The sequence below is a fragment of the Pongo pygmaeus genome, chromosome 3 (assembly GCF_028885625.2).
Source record: "Pongo pygmaeus isolate AG05252 chromosome 3, NHGRI_mPonPyg2-v2.0_pri, whole genome shotgun sequence".
Classification (NCBI taxonomy): domain Eukaryota; kingdom Metazoa; phylum Chordata; class Mammalia; order Primates; family Hominidae; genus Pongo; species Pongo pygmaeus.
Window position 1 is genome coordinate 106,733,061 of NC_072376.2, and position 23,798 is coordinate 106,756,858.

The 23,798-nt window shown below is 34.2% G+C and overlaps 1 protein-coding gene across 6 annotated transcripts in view; it reads left to right on the forward strand.

Annotated features, from left to right (window-relative positions):
- The window catches only part of SMARCAD1 (SWI/SNF-related, matrix-associated actin-dependent regulator of chromatin, subfamily a, containing DEAD/H box 1), an 83,578-nt gene that overhangs the window by 51,537 nt on the left and 8,243 nt on the right, over positions 1-23,798 (forward strand). For all 6 annotated transcript variants that reach the window (XM_054484811.2, XM_054484813.1, XM_063663918.1 and 3 more), the window contains 12 exons: positions 5,349-5,548; positions 11,325-11,415; positions 14,270-14,369; positions 15,390-15,449; positions 15,547-15,622; positions 17,389-17,524; positions 18,075-18,212; positions 19,478-19,573; positions 19,671-19,788; positions 19,976-20,097; positions 21,640-21,828; positions 22,524-22,642. In XM_054484811.2, coding sequence (XP_054340786.1) covers positions 5,349-5,548; positions 11,325-11,415; positions 14,270-14,369; positions 15,390-15,449; positions 15,547-15,622; positions 17,389-17,524; positions 18,075-18,212; positions 19,478-19,573; positions 19,671-19,788; positions 19,976-20,097; positions 21,640-21,828; positions 22,524-22,642 — 1,445 coding nt within the window. The remainder of the gene's footprint in view (positions 1-5,348; positions 5,549-11,324; positions 11,416-14,269; positions 14,370-15,389; positions 15,450-15,546; positions 15,623-17,388; positions 17,525-18,074; positions 18,213-19,477; positions 19,574-19,670; positions 19,789-19,975; positions 20,098-21,639; positions 21,829-22,523; positions 22,643-23,798) is intronic.

Consider the following 23,798-nt stretch of genomic DNA (forward strand, 5'->3'; position numbering starts at 1 on the left):
ACAGCAGAATCTACTCACAGTAAATTCATTCAATTAAACTCTTTTTCCTTTAAAAAACTGTCTACTGCTGTTTTACATTCGTGGTTAGTGGATTGTTATTAGATAGATGTAAATTCTAAATCAGCAACAGTCATTTTGATCATCTCTAAAGTTGGTTTACTTGTGTGGGAGGGGAGAGGTAGGGAGTGTTAGGGGGTCCTAAGGAGTTGTTCTGAAATTTCAACTTCAAAATAACCAAAAAGTGAAGTTCAGTTAAAAATCTCATAACCAACCCTTGATTGTGAAAGCGTCCTGAAGTAAGAATTACCTTGTACTCCCCTTCATTGCCTCCCCCATTTTGTTATTACAAGAAATTTAAGCACACAGTGTTATAATGAACCGCCATGTGTTTCTTCCATACTCTTGTCCACTTCCTTCCATCATATTGTTTTGAAGCACATCTCAGACATCATTTTATCCTTATGAGTTTAAATATGTATCTCCTGAAGAAACCATAACATTCTTGTATCTAATAAAAATCATCAATAATTTCTTAATATCAAAATATTGAGTTCAAATTTCCAGTTGTCTCATAAATGCCATAGTATATGTTCATTTGTTTTATAGTTTGTTAGTTTGAATTAGGATCCAAGTAAGGTCCACTTACTAAGATTGCTTGATAGGTCTTTTAATCTGTAGATTCCTTATCCCTCTCTCTCTCCCCCTTCTCTTTTTCCAGTTTTTGGTAAAGAAACTGGGTCATTTGTTCTATAACTCTCCTGTCTAAACTTGTCTGATTATACCTCCCCAGTGTAGTTTAACATGTTCCACTGGACTAGTACTTTCTGTAAAATGATCATTAGAAGGTTAAATGCACCCACCAATATTATTACATAGTTAGTGATGTGTTCTTTCATCAGAAGACAGTAATATCTGATGGTTACTTTTTGTAACATTAGCATCTGTTGATGCTACATATCTGGATCCATAATTCATTAGCCATTGTGAAATTAATATTTTTATAATTTTTTTTTTCATTTTGAGACAGTCTCTCGCTCTGTCACTCAGGCTGGAGTGCAGTTTCGTGATCTTGGCTCACTGCAACCTCTGCCTTCCGGGTTCAAGAAATTCTTGTGCCTCAGCCTCCCGAATAGCTGGGATTACAGGCGTGCACCACTACACCCAGTTAATTTTTGTATTTTTAGTAGAGACAGGGTTCCACTGTGTTGGACTTGAACTCCTAGGGCCTCGAGTGATCCACCCGCCTCGGCCCCAAAAGTGCTGGGATTATAGGCGTGAGCCACCATGCTGGCCTGCAAAAATAGTATTTTAATACTGTTATTGCTGCTTCTTAAGGAACTATCTATAAAAGAACTTCCTTATATCTACCACTCTAAATGTTGCCGTTCATATACAAAATTCAGAATAAATGTTTATTCTTTCCTTCAGTTTTCCAGCTCTCAAAATGATTGGTCATCCCCACCTTTTAACCCTTTCTTGTGGCTTCCAAATGACCATAATTAATTTATACTCTTAAAAAATAAGTAAAAGGAAGAAAATTTTTTTTGTAAATAAAAAGACATCAAACTTAAATGTGTAAATTGGGACAGCTTAAGTGAATTTGTGATTTATGTCTGCTGTAATTTTTTTTATATTAGGAAGTTTCAGCTATGAAGGAGATTTTACATTTCAAAAAGCTATTCAGCGGCAGAAAATACGATAATGACAGATTAGATCACAATATGCTAATTTTTTCAGTTACCTCTTGTATAACACAGCTTTTGAAAATATTTGAAGAATAGTACTATATTCTTTTTTAAGTGGGAAAAAAAAAGAAACCTGTAATTGCTTTATAAAGATTCAGTGTGCTTCAGCTTCACTTTGAATATATTCACTTAGTATAATCTAACATTGGTTTTCTTAATAATAGTTATGTGACTTACATGTTAGGAATCTTCACAGTACACATTTTACTTTTTATCTGTTTCTCAGAAAATATTGACTGTTATTTATCACTAAACTCATACTATGCTTAGGCACTAACTTTCAACAATACAGTAACATCTTTAGATTTCTACCGAATTGTGAATATGTTATTAGATGAATATTTACCTCTCCATGTGCTTCTGGCACATATCTTCAAAGCATAACTATTATGAATAAAATTATACATTTATAACCACTGTGAATAGTTACATATTTAATTATTCAGAACTGTCCATGAGAAATACTATAGAAATTATTTACCATGTGGTGTATTTTATATAAATTCATTATAATTGGTGAAAGATTAAGTTTGTTTGTTTGTTTGTTTTTGAGACGGGGTCTCACTCTGTCACCCAGGCTGGAGTGCAGTGGCGTCTTGGCTTACTGCAACCTCTGACTCCCAGGCTCAAGCCATCGTCCCACCTCAGCCTCCTGAGTAGCTGGGACCACAGGCACATGCCACCACACCGGCTAATTTTTTGTATTTTTGGTAGAGATGGAGTTCTGCCATGTTGCCCAGGCGGGTCTTGAAATCCTGGGCTCAAACGATGCTCTTGCCTTGGCCTCCCAACATACTGGGATTATAGGTGTGAGCCACCACAACCGGCCAGTTTATTGTTTTTTTGTCAGTTAAAACTTACACTTTTTGAAATTATTTCTTCCTTGGCTTCTCTGATACCACATCCTACATTTCTTCTTGCTCTTTCTGTCTATTTTTAAATGCTTCTAAATGTTGATGTTCTTCAAGGTTTTGCTCTCAGTCTTCTAATCTCCAATTTCATGTGCTTTTTCTTAGGTAATCTCATCAGCATCTTTGACTTTGATGATCACCTGTGTGGCATCTTTTTCTCCAGCTTACAACATCTCTTCCCTAAGATATAGATCTTTATTTAACTAACCACTAGCTCTCTCTCCAAAATTTGGTAGCTACCCCAAATTTAATATATCCAGAAACAGACTTCCCTTGCCATCTTGGTAAATTTTAATCTCAATAGATGGTACCACTAATCTGTTGGCATTGAATCCAGAAGTCTGGGAGTCAGGCTTATCTCTTCATTCATCTCCCCACACTTAATGGGTTCTACCTCCTAAAGATTATGAATCAGTTTCTCCATGTCCAACACAGGCCACTATTGTCTCTCAACTCAAAGCCTTCTTAATAGTTCTTTGCTGTCAAGCCTTCTTCACATTACTCTCATGGAGGTCTTTCTAAACAGGAACTCTCTAAAACCCTGCGATAGCTTTTTAATGCCCATAAGTTCAGTTTAGAACGCATCAAAATGATTCATACCCTTACTGCCTTCCTGTTCAGACTTGTCTGTTGCTTCTCTAGGTTCTGACATGTGAATTTATCTTTCCATTAAAACAGTTCTTTTATTATTTCTGGCTTCTTACTCCATAAGGAATTACTAGGTCTTAGATTTTATTAGTCTTTTTGTGATGAGTGCCCATGAATTTCTGTTGTTTCCCTTGTTTATACCAGAGGTTATGCTTGAAATCGTTACTTGTGTTTCCCAGTGTTCATAGACCACAAGGACAGGGGCTGTGTCTGTCTCCCAGATAATTCAACAGTTAGAGTAATTTCTGTTAAAAAAAAGAAAGAAATGGTAGTTGGTTACAGAAAAAAAAGTTTATTTTGAAATTTTAAGGTCTTAAATTATTTTATTTAGGGAGGTACTAGTTATACAGTGAAAAGAGCATGGACTTTTTCTCTTACCCAGCTTTGTGATGTTGGAAATTGAACCTTAGTTTTTTCATCTAGATTTGGTAGACTAGTCTTGGTAGTTGTTACAAGGATTTAATGAGTTACTGAATAAAAGGTATCTAATAGTTACTAGCACATAAATGGCACCTAATGTATGTTCATTCCTTATTTCCTGATTAATTTGTTGGGTTTCTCTCACATTTACATATATTACACACACATACTGCAATCAGCATGAGATTGGTTTATGGCCTATAATTTTTGGTTGCATTTAAAAATAAAAGTATTTTAGCTAAAAGTTCTAATAGAACCTCCTTAAGACACTGATTGTTATCTATACTGCTGCTTATGAATAGATCTTTCCCCTGAAAAGCACAAAATAGGGGAAGTAGGAGATCATATTGTGATTATGAATTTTGTCCCTGTGAAAAATGTAGAGTATGCAAATAAACTTAGTAATTTACAGTGCCATTTTTGAAGTGCTAAGAATAGATTGGATATTTTGTATATTTCCAAGTTATTCTAGGATAAATATGGAAAATGTATATTGCTATAAACTGTATTTTATTTAATTATCTTAGTATATCCAGAAAGCACTTAATTACTGCTTGAGCTTTTTGCTGAACTTAGAAATACTGTGATCACAGTGATTTCTTAGAGTTGTTAATGTGATTCTTGTTATAACTTGGAAAAATATGCTAAATAGGATGACATGAATAAAAATCATGTGTGGTATTTTCCTAATAGATGGTTTTATTTTAGTTTCCTAGATTTAGTTCTGGCTTATGGGATTTTCATTTTTGTCCCAAGTATTTCAAATAGCTTTTGGGCTTTCTCATCCTTTCCACTAAAAATATTTTTTGTCATGTTTTATAGAACATATATTTTCAGCTATCTCTCTGAAAAATTCTAGTTCTGATATGGCTTTTACATATGAAGTATTCAGTGCCTCCTTTTGAAAAATAAATACAACTATATTTTGAAAGAAGTTCTGTGAGTTTTCACAGAGAACCATTTATAGTATTATATTGAAATTGGTTTTTAAAAACCTTATCTAATTATTTAATTGGTCATAGTTAACTTTTGATTCATGTGATATCTCTCCATGTAATAGTCTCTGTTTAGAAGTAAAGTATCAAGTGACAAATAATTAGAGTTTTGAAAACTTGCGGGGCTACACTTTGATGATAGATGTGGAAAAATTCTTTTAAGATTAATCTTAATATGTAATAGTCATAGGAAATGACAAGTAGAGGTGAGAGATCAGATTTGCAGTGACTACATTTGATACTATTACCTTTGGTATTAGGGAAAAGTGAATTTAAGATTTTGAAATGTTTTTAAAAACTTGATAGGAGATAGTAACAATTACTTGTGAATGTTTCTCCTATAAGAGAATAGCTGCCAGGGTCAAAGTAACAAGTTTGGGATTATGCATTTTTTGAGGTAAGATATATTTTACTTTAACATAATGAGTTTGATGTGTGACAGTAGAATATAAAAGTGAAACATGTAGCAACTCAAATATAAACATGAATCAGATTCTCTTAGTAGTTGACTATAAGCTCATTAAGTAAAAGTTTAAATTAGCAAACTTGTTTTCCTCATAAAGAAATCAGGATTGCCTTTCTCTTTCCTAGATCTGAACTATTCAATTATTTTTCTTTTTATGCCATAGTTCACAAAGATGTCCAAAACTAATGGCTTATCAGAAGATTTGATATGGCACTGTAAAACACTGATTCAAGAAAGAGATGTAGTTATAAGGCTTATGAACAAATGTGAAGACATTTCAAATAAATTGACCAAACAAGTTACCATGCTTACTGGAAATGGAGGTGGATGGAACATAGAACAACCTTCCATTCTAAACCAAAGGTAATCTTTGTTGAATATATTTATTCATATTTTATCTCAATTGTACAAAATGTCTGAACTTATTTCTGTATCATGCCTAGAAAGTGATATGGCAACTAGTGGTAGGAGAGAACCCCTAGGTTTTCTGTAATGGCACATAAGTGGACTATGAACTGTTTTTCATTGATTTCCCCCACCCCCAAGTAGGGTATTTTATTCTATCATATCATTATAAATTAAAGGGAGGGATGGTATGATACTATATGACCAGTGTCTTTTTTGCCTGATAACAGGTAATTGTTTGTATAATCAGAGAAAGTGAAAAAGTGGTTTTAGTTACTCCTATACACAAATTTGATGTCCTAAAAAAAGTCAGCTGCTTAATTGCATCAGCATAAAAACTCCTTTCCTAGCCCATTTTCTTTTTAATCATAAATAAAATGAAATGATATCCCAGACTGTGATGAAATGTTTTAAATGATAAGGCCAGCTTTTTAAATCTCCTTTTGGGGTAGAAATACATCAGCAAGGGAAAGGACAGATACTTTGATTAAATAGATCATATAAGTCTACATATTTCCCCAATTTGCTGCTTTCAATAAAATACTTGCCAGAATTCGTGCAAAAAAAAAATACTGTCTAGTGGCCAGTACATATTAAAATGGTTTTTGTAATTGTGATCGCCCACATCTTGCATGTTGTTGGCGGATTGGGGTGGGGGAAATTGTGTTGAACTTCATTTAAAAGTTTGTATATTTTTAAGTAGTTTGGAGACTCAGAACTGTTCAGAATACTTCCCTTTTTAAAAAAAAAATATAAAACTGTTAATAGTATGATATTTATAGTGGCAAAACCATGGAAACAAATGGAGTTCCTAAAATCAGGGAATAATTGAAATGAATTATGGTATATCCATACTTTGCACTGTTACACAACTTTCAGAATGAGTTACATCTGTTCAAGGTATTTCTGATAGGTTAAGATTAGCAGTAGGATCTCATTAAATTAATTGCCTTAGTTGCTGATTTTATTTACTTCTGATATTTTTCTAAGTTAATGATCAAAGCATATTTGCTGATCATTGGTTAATAATTTAAAATCAAGGTATGGAAAAAAAAAACAAGATGATTACTGGCCTTTAATAGTAAGCTACAATCTTTTCTGTGCCCTTCTAGGGTGCTATGGGATGGTGTAGGGAAACGTGATGCAGTTCCCACAAAGAAGCTCTTTTCTCTGTTGCATAGAAAGAACTATATCAGCAAATTTCATCTCCTAAAAGTGTAGTTGGAGCTGCTGCTTCTTGTTCTCCAGCATTGGATATGGGGAGTTCTTCACTCTACAAGACTTACCCAGTTGAGTCTACTTTATCATAATTTGGATTTTTAAAAATCAAGTGCTTTATTGCATCACTTTAAAAATTTCTTTCTTAAAACCACATTCACAAAGTCCTGTTACTTGTAAATAGTTTGATCAGGTAATAAACTATCCTTTCCATTAGACTGAGGATTTTTTAAATGAAATACTTAATAGATGAGAAAAATAGTTGTTGTTGTTGTTTTTTAAAGTGCTTGTTGGATCTTATCCAAAGTACAACTTCTAAAACCTATATGGATAGTCTCTTTAGAGTTTATTTAAGTGCACTTTTAGGGGTTAGAATTTGTTGTCTTGATTTTTGTTCTTCAGCCAAGGTAAGAGTTGCATAAGCAATTTTTACTTGGTGTACTGGCCAGGCATTGTGGGTACTTAGTATGTAGACATTTAAAGTTGTCTCCTTGCTTTAGTAAAGGATTTATTAGCACAGGAAAATATTAGACTATCCTGATGAATAACCTATCATGCTTGCATTTTTCTCTAAACAGAACAAGTTCTTCATGACGAAGTTTACTTTGCTACAAACTTGCAAATTTATGTGAATTGTAGGAGAAGAAAATTTGCCTTTTAGAAATACAGATATTCCGGAATTCCTTGTGAAAAATGATATCTTTATAGGGAAAAGCTAAAGTTTTCATATGTACTTCAAAACCATTACATTCATAATCTTTATTTTAAAATGTCAAAATTTAAATTGCTTAAAATATAATACAGTGAGGAAAAAGAAAAAAAATCCTTAGTATTTCTCCTGTTGTATTCTTACTATAGATGTAGCAATGTCTAAAGCTTTAGTTAATTAATCTATAATTTATTAGCCTTAAACTAAAAAGATTTCTCACATGTTCAAAATACAATATATTTAATCAAGTGTGTCTTGCCTTTTGAGCTAAATCTGCCAAGGTTCTTCTGATCTTGTTCATCCTGAACTTGACAGCATGGTTCCTACCCTGTTCTTACACAGGAGCTCTGAGACCATTTGACAGTGATGTGAATGCAAATTAACACTGCAGATGTAGTTTCACTAACTCAAAAGTAGTAGGATGTAAATGTTTTAGTTTGAACATTTCTTGTCACTACAAACTAATGTTGTGGTAGTATTTGCAGCAGCCATGTCATACTTACGGGACATAAACTTTTGGTCGGACAGCATCCGTAACCTGTTTTCTATGAACTGCTTTAAACAAGTCTCTCTAGCCCTGTATTTCTGTATTTTAAACTCAAATTTATCACATCACATGTACCCCTGTTGTTTCTATTTTATGCCTTTCTCACCTTTGAAAATAATTTTGGAACTAGTTTCTCTGGCAGATTTAAACCCAATTGAATTATCAGACTGTGGAGAAATCATAGTAACTCTGGAGGGAATTTTTTTTTTCCCCTAACAAAACAATAACTTCAAAATAGCCTGTTGCCTCATTTTCTTTCATTATCTCAGAAAATCTTTAAATCGCTTTTTTCCTTAGTGAGAGATAAAAAATCTTCAGTTCAGAGATATTTTAATATTCTGTTGAGAAGAAAGCACTTAACTTATTCAGAAGACCTGAGCAAATCCCCAAGTTCTTAACAGTAAATTGGTGGTTCAGATTTATATTTGGTCATGAAAATTCTTAGAAAACTGTGAAGCGTCAAAATAGATGGGAAATATGATTATATAGCATCTAAATATTAGAACCAACTAGAAAAGAATATAGGTATCCTATTTTTAAATGTCATTATAATAAATGGGTTCAGAGTCTATCAAAATTGCATTTTCTTTGGTCCTTTTACATGCTGAGAAAGGATCTGTAATTGGCAGCAGTTCCGTGATAGTAAGCAACAAAGCCACTTGTAATTTAGACAAATCTAACAGAACAGCAAACATATATACACATTAATACTTTATATTTTTATAACAAATATTTCAATATAATAAAACCATTTCATGTCCTGATCAAAACACCTTACCATAATTTGTCATTTTGAATAAAACAATTTTATTTAAATTTTAAAAATCTGTGTAGTCGTTTTTTAAATTTCCTCATCACTTTTTAAAATTTGATGTTATAATGAGTATTTTGACACTTAAATAGACTCTTTTCCCAATGTGTGTTGGTGATGAAGAATTTCAGTAATTTTTGTTTATTAAGAATATTTCGTGGCTATTTGTGATAGGTTGTATGTTGAGATGGCATGTGGGTCCTTGGCTGCATTTATAAGTGATGTATGCCTACCTTATCAAGTTTCATTAGTCGTAAATTGTGAGCCTTATGTGAATAGGATGACTAAAGAATTGGGAAGGATGCATAAAAATAATGGAAACCTCAGTGTTGTGTTGACCGTAGGATGGGTGGGTCAGGATGAAAGAGAATTTTTTCATTTCTACTATTTACTGGTTAAGTGCTGAGCTCTGGATCACACCTGGATTGGATACTGGCACTACCATTGCAGATACAGATTTGGTTAGCTGCATGACCTTGGGCAAGTTACTTAACTTCTGTGAGCTCCAGTGAGCTTCTCATCTGTAAAATGCAGATAATTAATATTTCCTATTTTTAATATGGATTAAATGAAATAATAATGTATATTAAGACCATAGCATAGTCTGAAATATGGTAAATATTCCAGTTTTAGCATTTACTGTCACCATTATAGTAGAAATAATTGTTTTGGATCCGGAAATTAAAATGTCTATGATAACATGTTCTATTTATTACTACTTTTATAGTAGTAGCATTGAAATTATATTGATTGGGAAAGCAAAGACCTTTTTTAAAATTCAGCAAAAGAATTATAAAGACCTTAGAAATACTGCTTTTTCTCCTACCTATACTTTTAGTTGTATTAAATGGGAAGTGTTTTATAAGTTGCATACCCCACAGTTAAAACATAGATTCTGATTTAAGATGGACATGATTCAACTACCTGTTCTTCACTCAGCTCTAATTATGTCTTGATTTCAGAGTTTGATCCTTCAACAATTTATTATACTATAGCTATGTCCAGACCCTTCCCTGTGTGCAAACAGGATATATGCAAGAGGAAATTAAGGGGACAGGATAAAAGCTGGAGAATGGGAGGCATGGCCTTGTCCTATGTTTTCACATTAATGTAAGGTGTTTTAGTGAATATGAGAATAGGCTTTGGAGTGAGATCAACATCCTGAATTAAAATCTTAGTCTTAACACTTTGTAGCTATGCAACCTCAGGCAAATTAAGTTTTTTTTTGTCTGTTAAAGTGATGATAGTAACTACTTTATGGGATTTTTAAAGGGTTAAATGAGGTGATGTTTGAAAAATGATATCTGTGCCTATGTATAATAGATGTTCAATAAGTGATAACTGTTAATAGTTTTTAACCATTTGTACTATTGTTTTCATTCTTTTTTGTTGTTGTTGTTGTTGTTGTTGTTATTGAGACAGGGTCTGGCTCTGTCACCCAGGCTGAAGTGCAATGGCATGATCTCAGCTCACTATAACTTCTGCCTCCTAGGCTCAGGTGATCCTTCCACCTCAGTCTCCTGAGTAGCTGGGACTACAAGCATACGTCACCATGCCCGGCTAATTTTTTTTGTATTTTTGGTAGAGACAGCGTTTTGTCATGTTGCCCAGCCTGGTCGCGAACTCCTGAGCTCAAGCAATCTGCCCACCACAGCCTCGCAAAGTGCTTGGATTACGGACATGAGCCACTCTTTTCATTCCTTATAACTCTGCCATATTACTTTCCAAACAGTTCATTCTCAGGGATTAGTCTGTTTATGTGTTTCCACATTAAATAAGGTTTTTGACACTTGCATGCTACTTTCTACTCACTGATGTTCACTGTCTTTTAGCATTTGCTAAAACATCAGTGAACATCAGTGAGTAGAAAGTAGCATGCAAGTGTCAAAACAAATAATTTTGCTAAACGTGTGCTGTGTACATTTGTACGTAGTACGCACGTAATACACACATACATGCGTGCTTCAGAATTATACATACCACTGATATTAGGAGTGATTGACACACATTCAGAAAGTGTTTATTAAACCTACCTGGCCAAAGTAGCAAATTATGTTTGCGTTTTTTTTGTCGTAATACTTTTAAGTTCTTTAATGTGCTAAAAATCAAATCACCACAATTCAATTTTCTAGTATAAATACTAGCTTAGTAATATATTATCATAGTTAATATTCTAATCATTTATGGAATTAATTTGAAGGTACTATATTATGACCAAATATGGAAATGCTTGATTCTTATTGCCAGGAGAAATAAATAAGAATAGACAATAAAGTTTGAGAAGATCTGAAAAATCATTTATGTCTTGGGTTCATTTTTTTAAGTAGGGTGTACATAGCATCTAACAGTTAAAAGGTAAGATTAGACCTAGGCATTTTAGTTTTTATGTGCATTGTAATAACTAATAGAAATATAAATGTGTAATATTTGGTAACTCTCTCTTTACCAGTTTGTCACTCAAGCCCTATCAGAAGGTTGGTTTGAATTGGCTGGCATTGGTACATAAACATGGACTTAATGGCATTTTGGCAGATGAAATGGTAAGTGTACTTTATTTCTAAGATTTGTTGTTCAAAGTGTCATTAAAAGGTATTCTTGCTGTCATTTAAAACATGAAACTTTTTTTTGCTACTGTAGTTAACTACTGCCACCTCAGTATCTTATATTTTATCTCATCTTTGTTTTTGGTATCGAGTTAGTTCTACCCTCCTCACTCCTCCCCAAGATGAAGATAGATTTATTGTCTTTCTGATTATCAGATTAGTAAATACGTTACAAACATAGAAATACAAATTAAAAAATCAAAATCAAAGTCACCTATAATTCCACCACTTAAACAAGAACTAGTTTGGTGTCTTCTTTTCTAGATACTACCTTCTGCAGATGTTGTGTATGTACATGTGTACGTACATACATATATGTAATATATGTGCTTTTTCTACAGCTGCCTTTAAAATTGTAACTTAGATCCCTGTCCTTGTCAGTGAATAAATCCACATATATATCAGCAACATCATTTCAGCTATTTTATTTTTATTAGAAGTCTCTCCGGGTCTCTGTTCTTTCTCAAATCATATTTCCTTAAAGCTGAGTTCACGAAGTTTGTTATAGCCAGTAGTCCAGATGTTGTCATGTGGAAACTTGACCTTTAATCTAACATCTCTATTCCTCCAGCTATAGTTTTTTGAAGTGTATATGTAAAATGAGTCATGTTCAGCAAAGAAAATGTTACACTGTGTGTTGGATTCCTAAAATAAAAGTTAACACAGATAATGATATTTGTTCCCTAATTAGCCTCTAGGAAAGTAATCTTTAGCATTATAAGATATTTTCCCATGTATATTTTATACTGTCATTAAAACAGAGATACTGTTATCTAATAGAAAAGAATAATATTCACAGGATTTCAAAATACTTACAGAAATTACAGAAGATATATCATTTCAGTTGTGTGACTGCACTTGGAAATCAGACCTGGGTTTGGGGTCCCCAGCTTTGCCTTTTAGGAGCTATCCGATCCTTTCCAGTTGACCTAATCTCTCAAAACTAATAATAAAATGTAGATAGTTTTTATATCATAAGATTGCATTTGCTATCAAATGAGGTATATATTATGTGAAACTATTTTTGTAACCTGTAAAGCTCAACATAATATTTATAAGTTGATGGCTTAGTCAGCTAGCATTGCCATAACAAAATACCACAGACTAAGTGGCTTAAACAACAGAAATTTGTTCTTCACAATTCTGGAGATGGACAGTCCAAGATCAGTGTATTGGTAGCTTGCGTTTCTCCCGAGTCCTCTCTTTGACTTGAAGACAGCCACTTTCTTACTCTGTCCTTATGTGGCCTTTTCTGTGTATGTACACATGCCTGATATTTCTTCTTACAAGGACAGTCATATTGGGTTCAGGCCCCACACTTATGAACTCGTTTAGCCTTAATTTCCTCCTGAAAAGCCGTGTCTCTAAATACAATGGCATTGGGGGTTATGACTTGAATGTATGTATTGTCAGTGGGAAGGAGGTGGACACAACTCAGTCCACAACAGTTGGTAGCATTCAGTTCCCCTGAGGAGCTGTATCTCCTAAGTATCTTTTTAAAACCAATATTTTAATGATGTCTAATTTAGTTGCAGTAAAATGTACAAATATACAGCTTAGTGACTTTTTACATATATGTACACCCATGTGACTACTACCCAGAGCAGCTTTTCCATCATCCCAGAAAGTTTCTCATGCTTTTTTCCAGTTGCTGCTACCACTATTCTTATACCTGTCGCCATGGATTTTTTTCTGGTTATGCAGTATATGCAGTATACTCTATACTATTTGTTTTTGGTTCATTTGGTGCAACATAATGTTACTGAGATCCATCTGTGTTCTTATATGTATCAGTAGTTTTTTTGTTTTTGTTTTTGTTTTTTTAAATTGCCATGTGGTATGGTAGTCCATGGTATAAATACAGTGCAATTTGTTGATCTTCTTCTGTTGGATATGAATATTTAGGTTATTTCTTTTCTTTTTTCTTTCTTTCCTTTTTCTTTTTAAGCAGGTGCTTGCTCTGTCACCCAGGCTGGAGTGCAGTGGCCCACTCTCAGCTCACTGCAGCCTTGACCTCTTGAGCTTAGGCAATCCACCCACCTCAGCCCTCCCGAGTATCTGGGATCACAGACATGCGCCACCATGCCCGGCTAACTTTTTAGTTATTTTAGTATTTAGTATTTAATATTTAGTAATACTAAATAGCCCGGCTATTTAGTATTTTTGTAGAGATGAAGTTTTGCCATGTTGCCCAGGCTTGTCTCAAACTCCTGGGCTCAAGTGATCCACCTGCCTCAGCATCCCCAAGTTCTGGGATTACAGGCATGCACCACGGCACCCAACCTATTTAGGTTATTTCCAGTGTTTGGCTATTAAGATAAAACTATGAACATTCTTACCCAAGTCCTTTTGCCAACATAAGCGCTCATATCTCATGATTATATTCTTAAGGGTAGAGTTGCTGGGATAGATTAGGCATATGTTTCCTCCATTTAGTCATGGGACATTGCCCTCAAACCATTCAGTGGATATTAAGCATTCACTGTGTATAAGCAATAACCAAAATTATATCCTTTCCATGCAATGCAAAAAGTCTTCCATATTAATGTGTATTGTATATGAACTAGCAATGAAGATCTAGCCACTGCTCAGTAAAGTAAGTTATAGCATCATTTGGAGATTATAATCAATTCTGTCATTTGAGAACTAAGAACGTAGTAGAAATTCCTTTAGAGTTGCATTATGGGAAATCAAAAGTGAATACAGCACAGAATTACTGCTTTTTCTTTTGTATTTTTATGTATTTATTTTTTGTTTTAAAGTGTTATATATTGTCTTTTAAACTTTTTAGGGCCTAGGAAAAACTATTCAAGCCATTGCATTTCTGGCATACCTCTATCAGGAGGGTAATAATGGTCCTCATTTGATCGTTGTTCCAGCTTCAACTATAGGTTTGTAATACTGGAGACAACTGTATTTAACTTTATCATGTTTTATATAGGTAGAAGAGAGTGTGTGTAAGGGTGTGTGTCGGAGGGGTGTCGTGGTTTCTTAGTTTGTAGAGATGAATATTAATTTTATGGTCTCTTTATACTTTTCTCCTTTGTTTATATATGTGTGTTTGATTATATTGGTAGTCTTTTAAAAAGAACTCAAATGTAAGTCAGTTTTAAAATTATAGACCAAGGACGATTTATATTGGTTTCATAATACTTTTAGTTACTTTTAAAGTGACTAAGAGAAAATGAGTACTTTCAAATGTAAAATTAAACAGATACGTAATTAATTCCTACACATATAACTGTTCCATTCTTTCTCAATTTGTTGGATGCAGAAGTTAGAATAAGAGAATATTTGTACATGTGAATGTAACAAAGAAAACCCCCTTCTCTTTAAATTGGAGGTTAATAATCAACTGTAAATATAATATTTGGTCGTCTGCCCTTCATTTTGATGTCTCACAAAACCTCAAGATCATTTTACATAGGTTTCATAAGGAGTAATATTGTAAAGGGTCTGTAATGAAAACAATCACCATGGTATTTATATTTTAATTTTTAATTTTTTTTTTTTTTTTTTAACACAGTCTCGCTGTGTCACCCAGGCTGGAGTGTGGTGGCTCAATCTTGGCTCACCGCAACCTCCGCCTCCCAGGTTCTTGTGCCTCAGCCCCCCGAGTAGCTGGGATTACAAGCGCCCACCACCATGCCTGGCTGATTTTTGTATTTTTAGTGGAGATGGGGTTTCACCATGTTGGCCAGGCTGGTATCAAACTCCTGACCTCAGGTGATCCACCCGCCTCAGCTTCCCAAAGTGTTGGGATTACAGGCATGAGTCACCTTGCCAGGCCAGTATTTACATTTTATAAAAGACTGATTTCTAAGTAGCACTTGTCAAAGTTTAGTGTTCATTTAACCGTGTGAACATACCCTATTGTAGCAGTTGCAAATAATGTCTCTTCTGTTCCATAGATAACTGGTTAAGGGAAGTTAATTTATGGTGCCCTACTTTGAAGGTGCTCTGTTACTATGGTAAGAATATGTCATTCTGCTTTTAACTTTGGAAATTAAAAATAAAGTACAGCACAATAAATACAGTCAAAATGTGTTTATTGTTTTTAAATTCTAGGTTCTCAAGAAGAACGTAAACAAATTAGATTTAACATTCATAGTAGATATGAAGATTACAATGTAATTGTGACCACGTAAGTATTGAGAAATTTGGGGAAGATGGATATTTATGCAGCCCCCAAATTTAAAAAAGAAATTGTAGTAGTACTATGTAGGAAAGTTTATGCTGTTAACTGTGATACGAAAGTAATGGAATGACTAATGTTGAGGATTCAGGCTTTTTTTTTTTCTTTTTTTATTATTATTATTATTATTATTATTATTATTATTATACTTTAGGTTTTATGGTACATGTGCGCAATGTGCAGGTAAGTTACATATGTATACATGTGCCATGCTGGTGCGCTGCACCCACCAACTCGTCATCTAGCATTAGGTATATCTCCCAATGCTATCCCTCCCCCCTCCCCCCACCCCACAACAGTCCCCAGAGTGTGTTGTTCCCCTTCCTGTGTCCATGTGTTCTCATTGTTCAATTCCCACCTATGAGTGAGAATATGCGGTGTTTGGTTTTTTGTTCTTGCGATAGTTTACTGAGAATGATGATTTCCAATTTCATCCATGTCCCCATAAAAAATGATGAGTTCAGGCATTTTTTAGTTTGGTGTGTAACACCCATATAGGAGGTTTTTGTTAGTGCATCACCTCATTAATGGTGACTATAAAAAGGTTTTGCCTACTTATTGAAAAAAGTCGTCTTGTAATAGTAATTTCTCAGTTAAGCTTAAAGTAAAATTTGAGATATCCCACCAAAATTATTTATATTTTTAACTTACAAATAAGTATCTATAATAAATACAATGAAATTTCATTTTCTCAATGAAAAATTTGAGCTAGGGCAGAAATAAAAATGAAAAATAATACTAATAATACTACTTGATAGTAATCGTTCGATGTAAATATCTTGCACAGAACTTAATGCTCTTGGTGTTACATTTATTATTTGATTTATTTAAAGTTCTCTTTTAATTGTAGTTATTATTTCTCTCTACTGGCTTCTTGTGTAGGAGTCTGTTCTTTAACAATTCATGCAGAATTTTGTTTTTTCTTAATAAAACAGGCTCCATATGCAGACTCAAGCTGCTAGCTATTAACTATTATTTCTTGGATCTACTCTGCTAGTTTAATAAAATATTATGTTTTAAAGAGAAACATGTTTTAGCTTCATGTTCTTTTTTGTACTTATTAAAATATAACGCTTCATGGAGCAGATTACTTATAAGTTATACCCAAATTGACCTCCTTCCGGGTATGTAGAAGTTGTCCGATTGTAACATTAACATTTTCTTTTTTTTTTTTTTTTTTTTTTTTTTTTCCGAGACGGAGTCTCACTCTGTCCCCCAGGCTGGAGTGCAGTGGCGCGATCTTGGCTCACTACAACCTCTGCCTCCCGGGTTCACACCATTCTCCTGTCTCGGCCTCCCGAATAGCTGGGACTACAGGCGCCTACCACCACGCCCGGCTAATTTTTTATATTTTTAGTAGAGACAGGGTTTCACTGTGTTAACCAGGATGGTCTCGATCTCCTGACCTTGTGATCCGCCCGCCTCGGCCTCCAAAAGTGCTGGGATTACAGGTGTGAGCCACCGCGCCCGGCCTTTTAACATTTTCTTTCAATTATGTATTGCAGCTTTCATAGCTTGGTTACAGTGTACATCAATAATTATTAAATACAAATACGTCAGTGTTTATTTGAGTATCACCCGTGTCTAGTGCTGTGCTTTAAGTACTGGCTGTTAGAAATGTGTAAATAAAAAATGATTTTATAAGACATTAAATTTCACTAGACTCCAAGCTCTTAAAGGTATAACCTTAGAGATGTTTTTTCTTTTGGTGACAGATATAACTGTGCGATCAGCAGTTCTGATGACCGTAGTCTGTTTCGACGGCTGAAACTTAATTACGCAATTTTTGATGAGGGCCATATGCTGAAGAATATGGGCTCCATTCGCTACCAGCACCTTATGACAATTAATGTAAGAGAATGTTTGTAAAGTTTTCCAAATTACCATAAAATTTAGATTACGTAATTTAATATATGTAGTATTCTTTATTAGCAGAATTTGTATTATGTAATTTAATATATGTAGTAGTCTGTGTTAGCAAGTTTTTTCTGTAAAAGGGAAGATAGTAAATATTTCACCCTTTATGGACTAGAAGGCCTCTGTCACGTATTCTTTGATTTTGTTTTTTAACAACCCTTTAAAAAATTATTAGGTCATAAGCCATAATTTACCTGTTCTATATGTTAAACTATTTATAAATAATCTTTCATCACCTCATAAAGGTGATATGAGGACACAAGTTACCTACTTATAAAATAAGACCAATGGTTTTCGTATTCATTGTTATTGATAATAGCAGACATCAATTATTTAAATTACTATATCATTCATCAGAGAATGTTAAATTATTAATAATGGTTTTAATTTATCTCTCCTCCCTTCACCTTTCACTGGGGAGGATAGACATGAAAGGAGTAGCTCTTTAAGAAAAAGCTAATATAAATTTTACCTTTATTCACAGGCAAATAACCGTTTGCTGCTCACAGGCACGCCTGTGCAGAATAATCTGTTAGAACTCATGTCGCTGTTGAATTTTGTTATGCCACACATGTTTAGTAGTAGCACCAGTGAAATACGAAGAATGTTTTCCTCTAAGACAGTAAGCATAAGTGCATATTTTCTCCCAAATATGTTATTTGTGTTTTATCTGGGCCATTCTGTTAAGTCTCTTTTGTTGTTTTCATAGTGCATATGCTCTATGAAGTAACTTTAAGTAGGTGATAACTCTATGTTTGGATTGGTTTGGAAACCAGCTAGAATATAATGGGGAAAAAAAAATAGCGATTTCCCTAATCAATGGCCAGAAGTCTTGGTTAATATCCTAACTTTCTGAAGGATGACGATTTTAAATTGATGAAGAACTCAGATATATAGTATGTGCAGAAAATTTGATCATTACATCGTCTGTATCAAAATTGACTACGTAAATTAGTAACATTTCTTAATGGGTAAACTATAAAACTAGACAAAGCTAGAATATCCAGAAAATGCCTATGCTGAGAAATATATTTTGAAATAAAAGTTCATAAAACCAAAGTCACAACTAACAGCTACAGTAAAGAAATCCTCTTCACAAGAAAAGTTTTGTTACTTCTTTATTGTTTAGGAAAAGTAAGGTATAGTCTTCAAGAACTCCCAGATTTTTCAGTACCACGGTGTTTACACTGATTCTTGGCTCTCTTCCACATCACTAATCTTTTGCAAGAATTTTCTGTGATACTCGTCCACTGCAAATTAACTGCCTTTTAAACATTTACTAATTTGAATTCCCTCCCACTTAATGTACAGTGTTTTAAATGGCCTAGCAGATTTTATGAACCACTTTCTATGTTTAGTTCATAATATATGGAGGACTCCTTCACATCCTAGAATAAAATTCTACTTCTTAATTCTCCAGAATCACCAGTTTTGACTAAGTACTATTCCCCAGTTTTAGACCAAGTGATTTGCATCAGCCTGCACTGGCTTCCTTTTGGGGCCATTTTCCACAAAGAAATAAAGGATTTTCTACCCCCCACACTCCTCCTTACCCACACTTAGACACATTTTTAAATGAGAGTTATCTAGGTAATCGATTCATGACTCATCAGTTGATGACTTCTGAACACCCATCTAGTACAGTTCAAATTGATTACTTCAGTAGAGAACATGATTACGTATCATGAAACTTCAAAATACATAGGGAGCTTCAAGAAGTACATGGCAGCCCAGAATTCAGATGTGAAGTGCCTTCTAGAATGAATCAAGTTTCTACAGAAAATAACTCAGACTCTAGTGAAGGAGTTTTTATGCTGTGTAATAATACTGTTATTGCAATAATTTAAATGAATGAGTCCTAAAAGGATATGTTTTTATTTTGCTCAGAAATCAGCAGATGAGCAAAGTATATATGAAAAGGAGAGAATAGCACATGCAAAACAAATTATAAAGCCATTTATTCTCAGAAGAGTAAAAGAAGAGGTAATGCTTATCTACATGTTTTTTATTTTTATTGTTTTTAAAACTTAAGTTTTTCTCTTTACTAGAATGATTATCTTAAACTGTTTTTCTGTCTCAGGTTCTCAAGCAGTTACCCCCCAAGAAAGATCGAATTGAGTTGTGTGTAATGTCGGAGAAGCAGGAGCAACTCTATTTGGGTCTTTTCAACAGATTGAAAAAATCTATCAATAACTTGGGTATAATCTGATTTTTATGTGAAAAAGAAGCTCGTACTGGGGATGCATTTTGTTTAGTCATATAATGGGATTTGTGCATTTTAAAAAATTATCTGGAATTTGAGGAAATAATTTAAAAACTTAGTTGATATATTTCAACAGTTATCCGCTTGGTTTTATTTTTTACTGTGTTCTCTTTGGGTCACAGAGAAAAACACAGAAATGTGCAATGTCATGATGCAGTTGAGGAAAATGGCCAATCATCCTTTATTACATCGCCAATATTACACAGCTGAAAAACTCAAGGAAATGTCTCAGCTTATGCTAAAGGTAAGGATTTCATATTATGTTAACACTAAGCTTTAATAAGAGGTTAAGTTGTTAGGCTATAAGATTGGTGAACCCAGTGGGCATACTAAACCTTTAACTACATATTTAAGAAAAACTTTTTTTTTTTTTTCAGACCAGGTCTGGCTCTGTTGCCAAGGCGGGCAGTCTTGGCTCACTGCAACTTCTGCCTGCTGGGCTTAAGCCATCCTCCTGCGTTGGCCTGCTGATTAGCTGGGACTACAGACACGCACCACCATGCCCGGCTAATTTTTTTGTACGGATGGGGTTTTGCCATGTTGCCCAGGCTGGTCTTGAACTCCTGAGCTCAAGCGATTCGCCCGCCTTGGCCTCCCAAAGTGCTGGAATTACAGGCATCAGTCACTGCGCTGAAACACGAAAAACACATTTTAGACTAAGTTCAAAATGATTTGGGGGACATAAGAACAAAGAAGGACTGATAACCTACATCATAAGTCAGCAAACTATGGCCTTACAGCAGTGACTATTTTTATAAATAAGGTTTTACTATAACACAGTCATGCCTGTTTTTGTTTTCTGGGACTGCTTTCTCACTACAGGGGCAGAGTTGAGTACTTGCCGTACAGGTCATTTTGCCTACAAAGCCTAAAATATGATCTGGCCCTTTACAGGAACAGTTTGCTAACTCCTAGTCTAGACTTCCATAATGCACTTCTTTATCATTTTATTTCTTTGTAATTTTAGCAATTACTCTTTATTTTTGCCTCTTTCACCTTTAACATTTTATCCTTATTTATCCTTACTGATCTTTGTGTTGAAAGCAACCCATTTTCTTCCTTTTCTTTTTTTTTTGAGATAGACTTTTGCTCTTGTCACCCAGGCTGGAATGCGATGGCATGATCTCTGCTCACTGCACCCTCCGCCTCCCAGGTTCAAGGGATTGTCCTGCCTCAGCGTCCTGAGTAGCTGGGATTACAGGCGCCTACCACTACGCCCAGCTAATTTTTGTATTTTTAGTAGAGATGGGGTTTCACCACGTTGGCCAGGCTGGTCTTGAACTCCTGACCTTAGGTGATTTACCCACCTCGGCTTCCCAAAGTGTGGGATTATAGGCATGAGCCACCGCACCTGGCCAACCCATTTCTTTTTAAATTTTTTTTTATTATTTTAAACTTACGGAGAATTTCAAACATTTATAAAAGTAGAATTGTATAATGAAATTATCTGCCCATGTTACTTCACCCCTTTGAAAGTTACCATTTGATAATGACACCACCCTTGTTTCATCTATACCCCAGACTTCTCCCCAGGGTTATTTTGAACCAAATTCTGGATGTTATTTCATCTGTAAATATTTTAGTATGTTATCTCTCAAACAGTAAGGACTTCCCCCCCTTTATTATACCTAAAAGATTAATATTAATTTTCCTTGATAAGTCTGTTACACTAAAAGGTTCTATGATTTAGGTATTTTATCAGGTGTAAACAGTTTTATTAAACTTTTCTGATCATATTATAAATTATTTTTAGTTTGAAGTATACTGTGTTTTGTTTTGTTTTAAGGAACCTACACATTGTGAGGCTAACCCTGACCTGATCTTTGAAGATATGGAAGTTATGACAGACTTTGAACTACATGTACTTTGTAAACAGTACCGACACATTAATAACTTTCAGTTAGACATGGACTTGATTTTAGATTCTGGAAAATTTCGAGTTTTAGGATGCATCTTGTCTGAATTGAAACAGAAGGTATTAAAGAAGAATGACGTTTCTTTTGTATTTTCTCAATTACTTAAACTTCTTAAAGCAATTCTGGCACACTGACTTGCTTGAATTAGCCTATGTCTGTTCTGCATTCTTCTAGAACTTAGTGTTTTGAACATTTTCTTGACGTATTTTCTTGATTACCTCCTTTCCTCTGTTGAACCTCAGACAAAAACAATAGAAAGTTAGTAGACTGTATCTGTATTGATGTTTTAAAAAAATCTTAATTGTCATTATTTCATAGGTGACAATCTGTATGTGTGCTTCAAAATTAGTTTTTAAAGACACTATTTGTTAAATAGTTATTTAAGTAATACTGCCGTTTATGTGTGAAATAGCCTAAATTTGTAAAATCACAGTCCAGATAGTACATACATAAGTAGTTGTCCACATTTTCCGACGTTTTTCTTATGAAAAGGAAGTAATTTAACTGTTCTTAAAATCAAAACTGAGAGCTAGCTTTTAGCCCTGAAGTTAAGGCAGTTTATTCATATATAGGCTACAATAAGATATATATCTTAGGTACTACTGATTTGTATTAAAGAAGCAGTTGATCATAGAGAATTTTCTGCAAATTTATCAACATGATGTAAGTAACACTTCTAACTGTTTAAACCTGTCAAGGCTTTGAGTAGTAAAACGATTTTTTCTATTTCTAATTCTTGTATGTATTTTCACAGGGTGATAGAGTTGTGTTATTTAGCCAATTTACCATGATGCTGGATATCTTAGAGGTTCTATTAAAACATCATCAGCATAGGTACCTCAGATTAGATGGAAAGACTCAGATTTCTGAAAGGTTGGTACACTTCATGTTAGTTACAAAAAAAATAACTCATTTATTATTATTGTTAGAATTTTAATTGTCAAACAATTGATAGTATTTTGTTGTTTTTATGTTTGATTACTTCAAATCATTACCTTAAAATAAGAGTAATTTCAGTGGTCAGGCATGGTGGCTCACACCTGTAATCCCAGCACTTTGGGAGGCTGATGCGGGCAGATTGGTTGGGCTCAGGAGTTCAAGACTACCCTGGACAACATGACAAAACCCTGTCTCTACTAAAAACACCAATAGCAACAACAGCAACAAAAATACCAGGTGTGGTGGTGCATGTCTATGGTCCCAACCAGGGAGGCTGAGGTGGGAGGATTGTTTGAGCCCCGGGGGGCGGAGGTTGCAGTGAGCCAAGATCGCACCACTGCACTGCAGCCTGGGTGACAGAGCGGGACCCTGTCTCAAAAAATAAACAATTTTCTTTTAAATTTTCTTTCTGAATTACATACAAATATATTTTGAAACAGCTGTTAGAATTGTATTTTTTATGGTTTTCACCTTTAAATTTTTTTCAAAGTCTAAAACACCTTATCTTTCATCAAGATTGTTTTAAAATCTTTCATATTTTAAGGGTAATTAAAGTTTTTTTAATTCCCAAAGGTTGTAAAGATTGACCTTAGTAAAGAAGGGATTGTCTTAATAAGGATGGAATTGCGTAGTATGTTTAAATTGCATTATATATTTTGATTTATTTTTTTTCTGTTGGCCAGAGTGGGTTTTTTTTCCCCCTGCATTAGACTAAAGGTAAAAATAGTGTTCTGGTTTTTTTTAAAAGAAGAGAATCCACTTATACAATTTGATCGTGAGGTCCTTGATTCATCAGAAATGTTGTCTGCCAGTAGGAGCTGATATACTTCTGAGAAGGTTAAAGATTGAAAAGCCATACACAGAATTTAAGCCACAAGTTTAAAAAGGACAAAATAGTCATTTAGGAATTAATTGAATCTGAATATTTGAATTGAAGTAAGAGTTGGTAGGGGTAGCAATATTGTAGAAAAGTTGGGGAATTGAGGAGGCTCTTCAGTGATATAGCCAGAGGACAAGTAACTGCAATACTAAGAGAAGTACATACATCTTCAGGTTTCTTTTTCATGTGATAATGATTGTTTTCCATTTT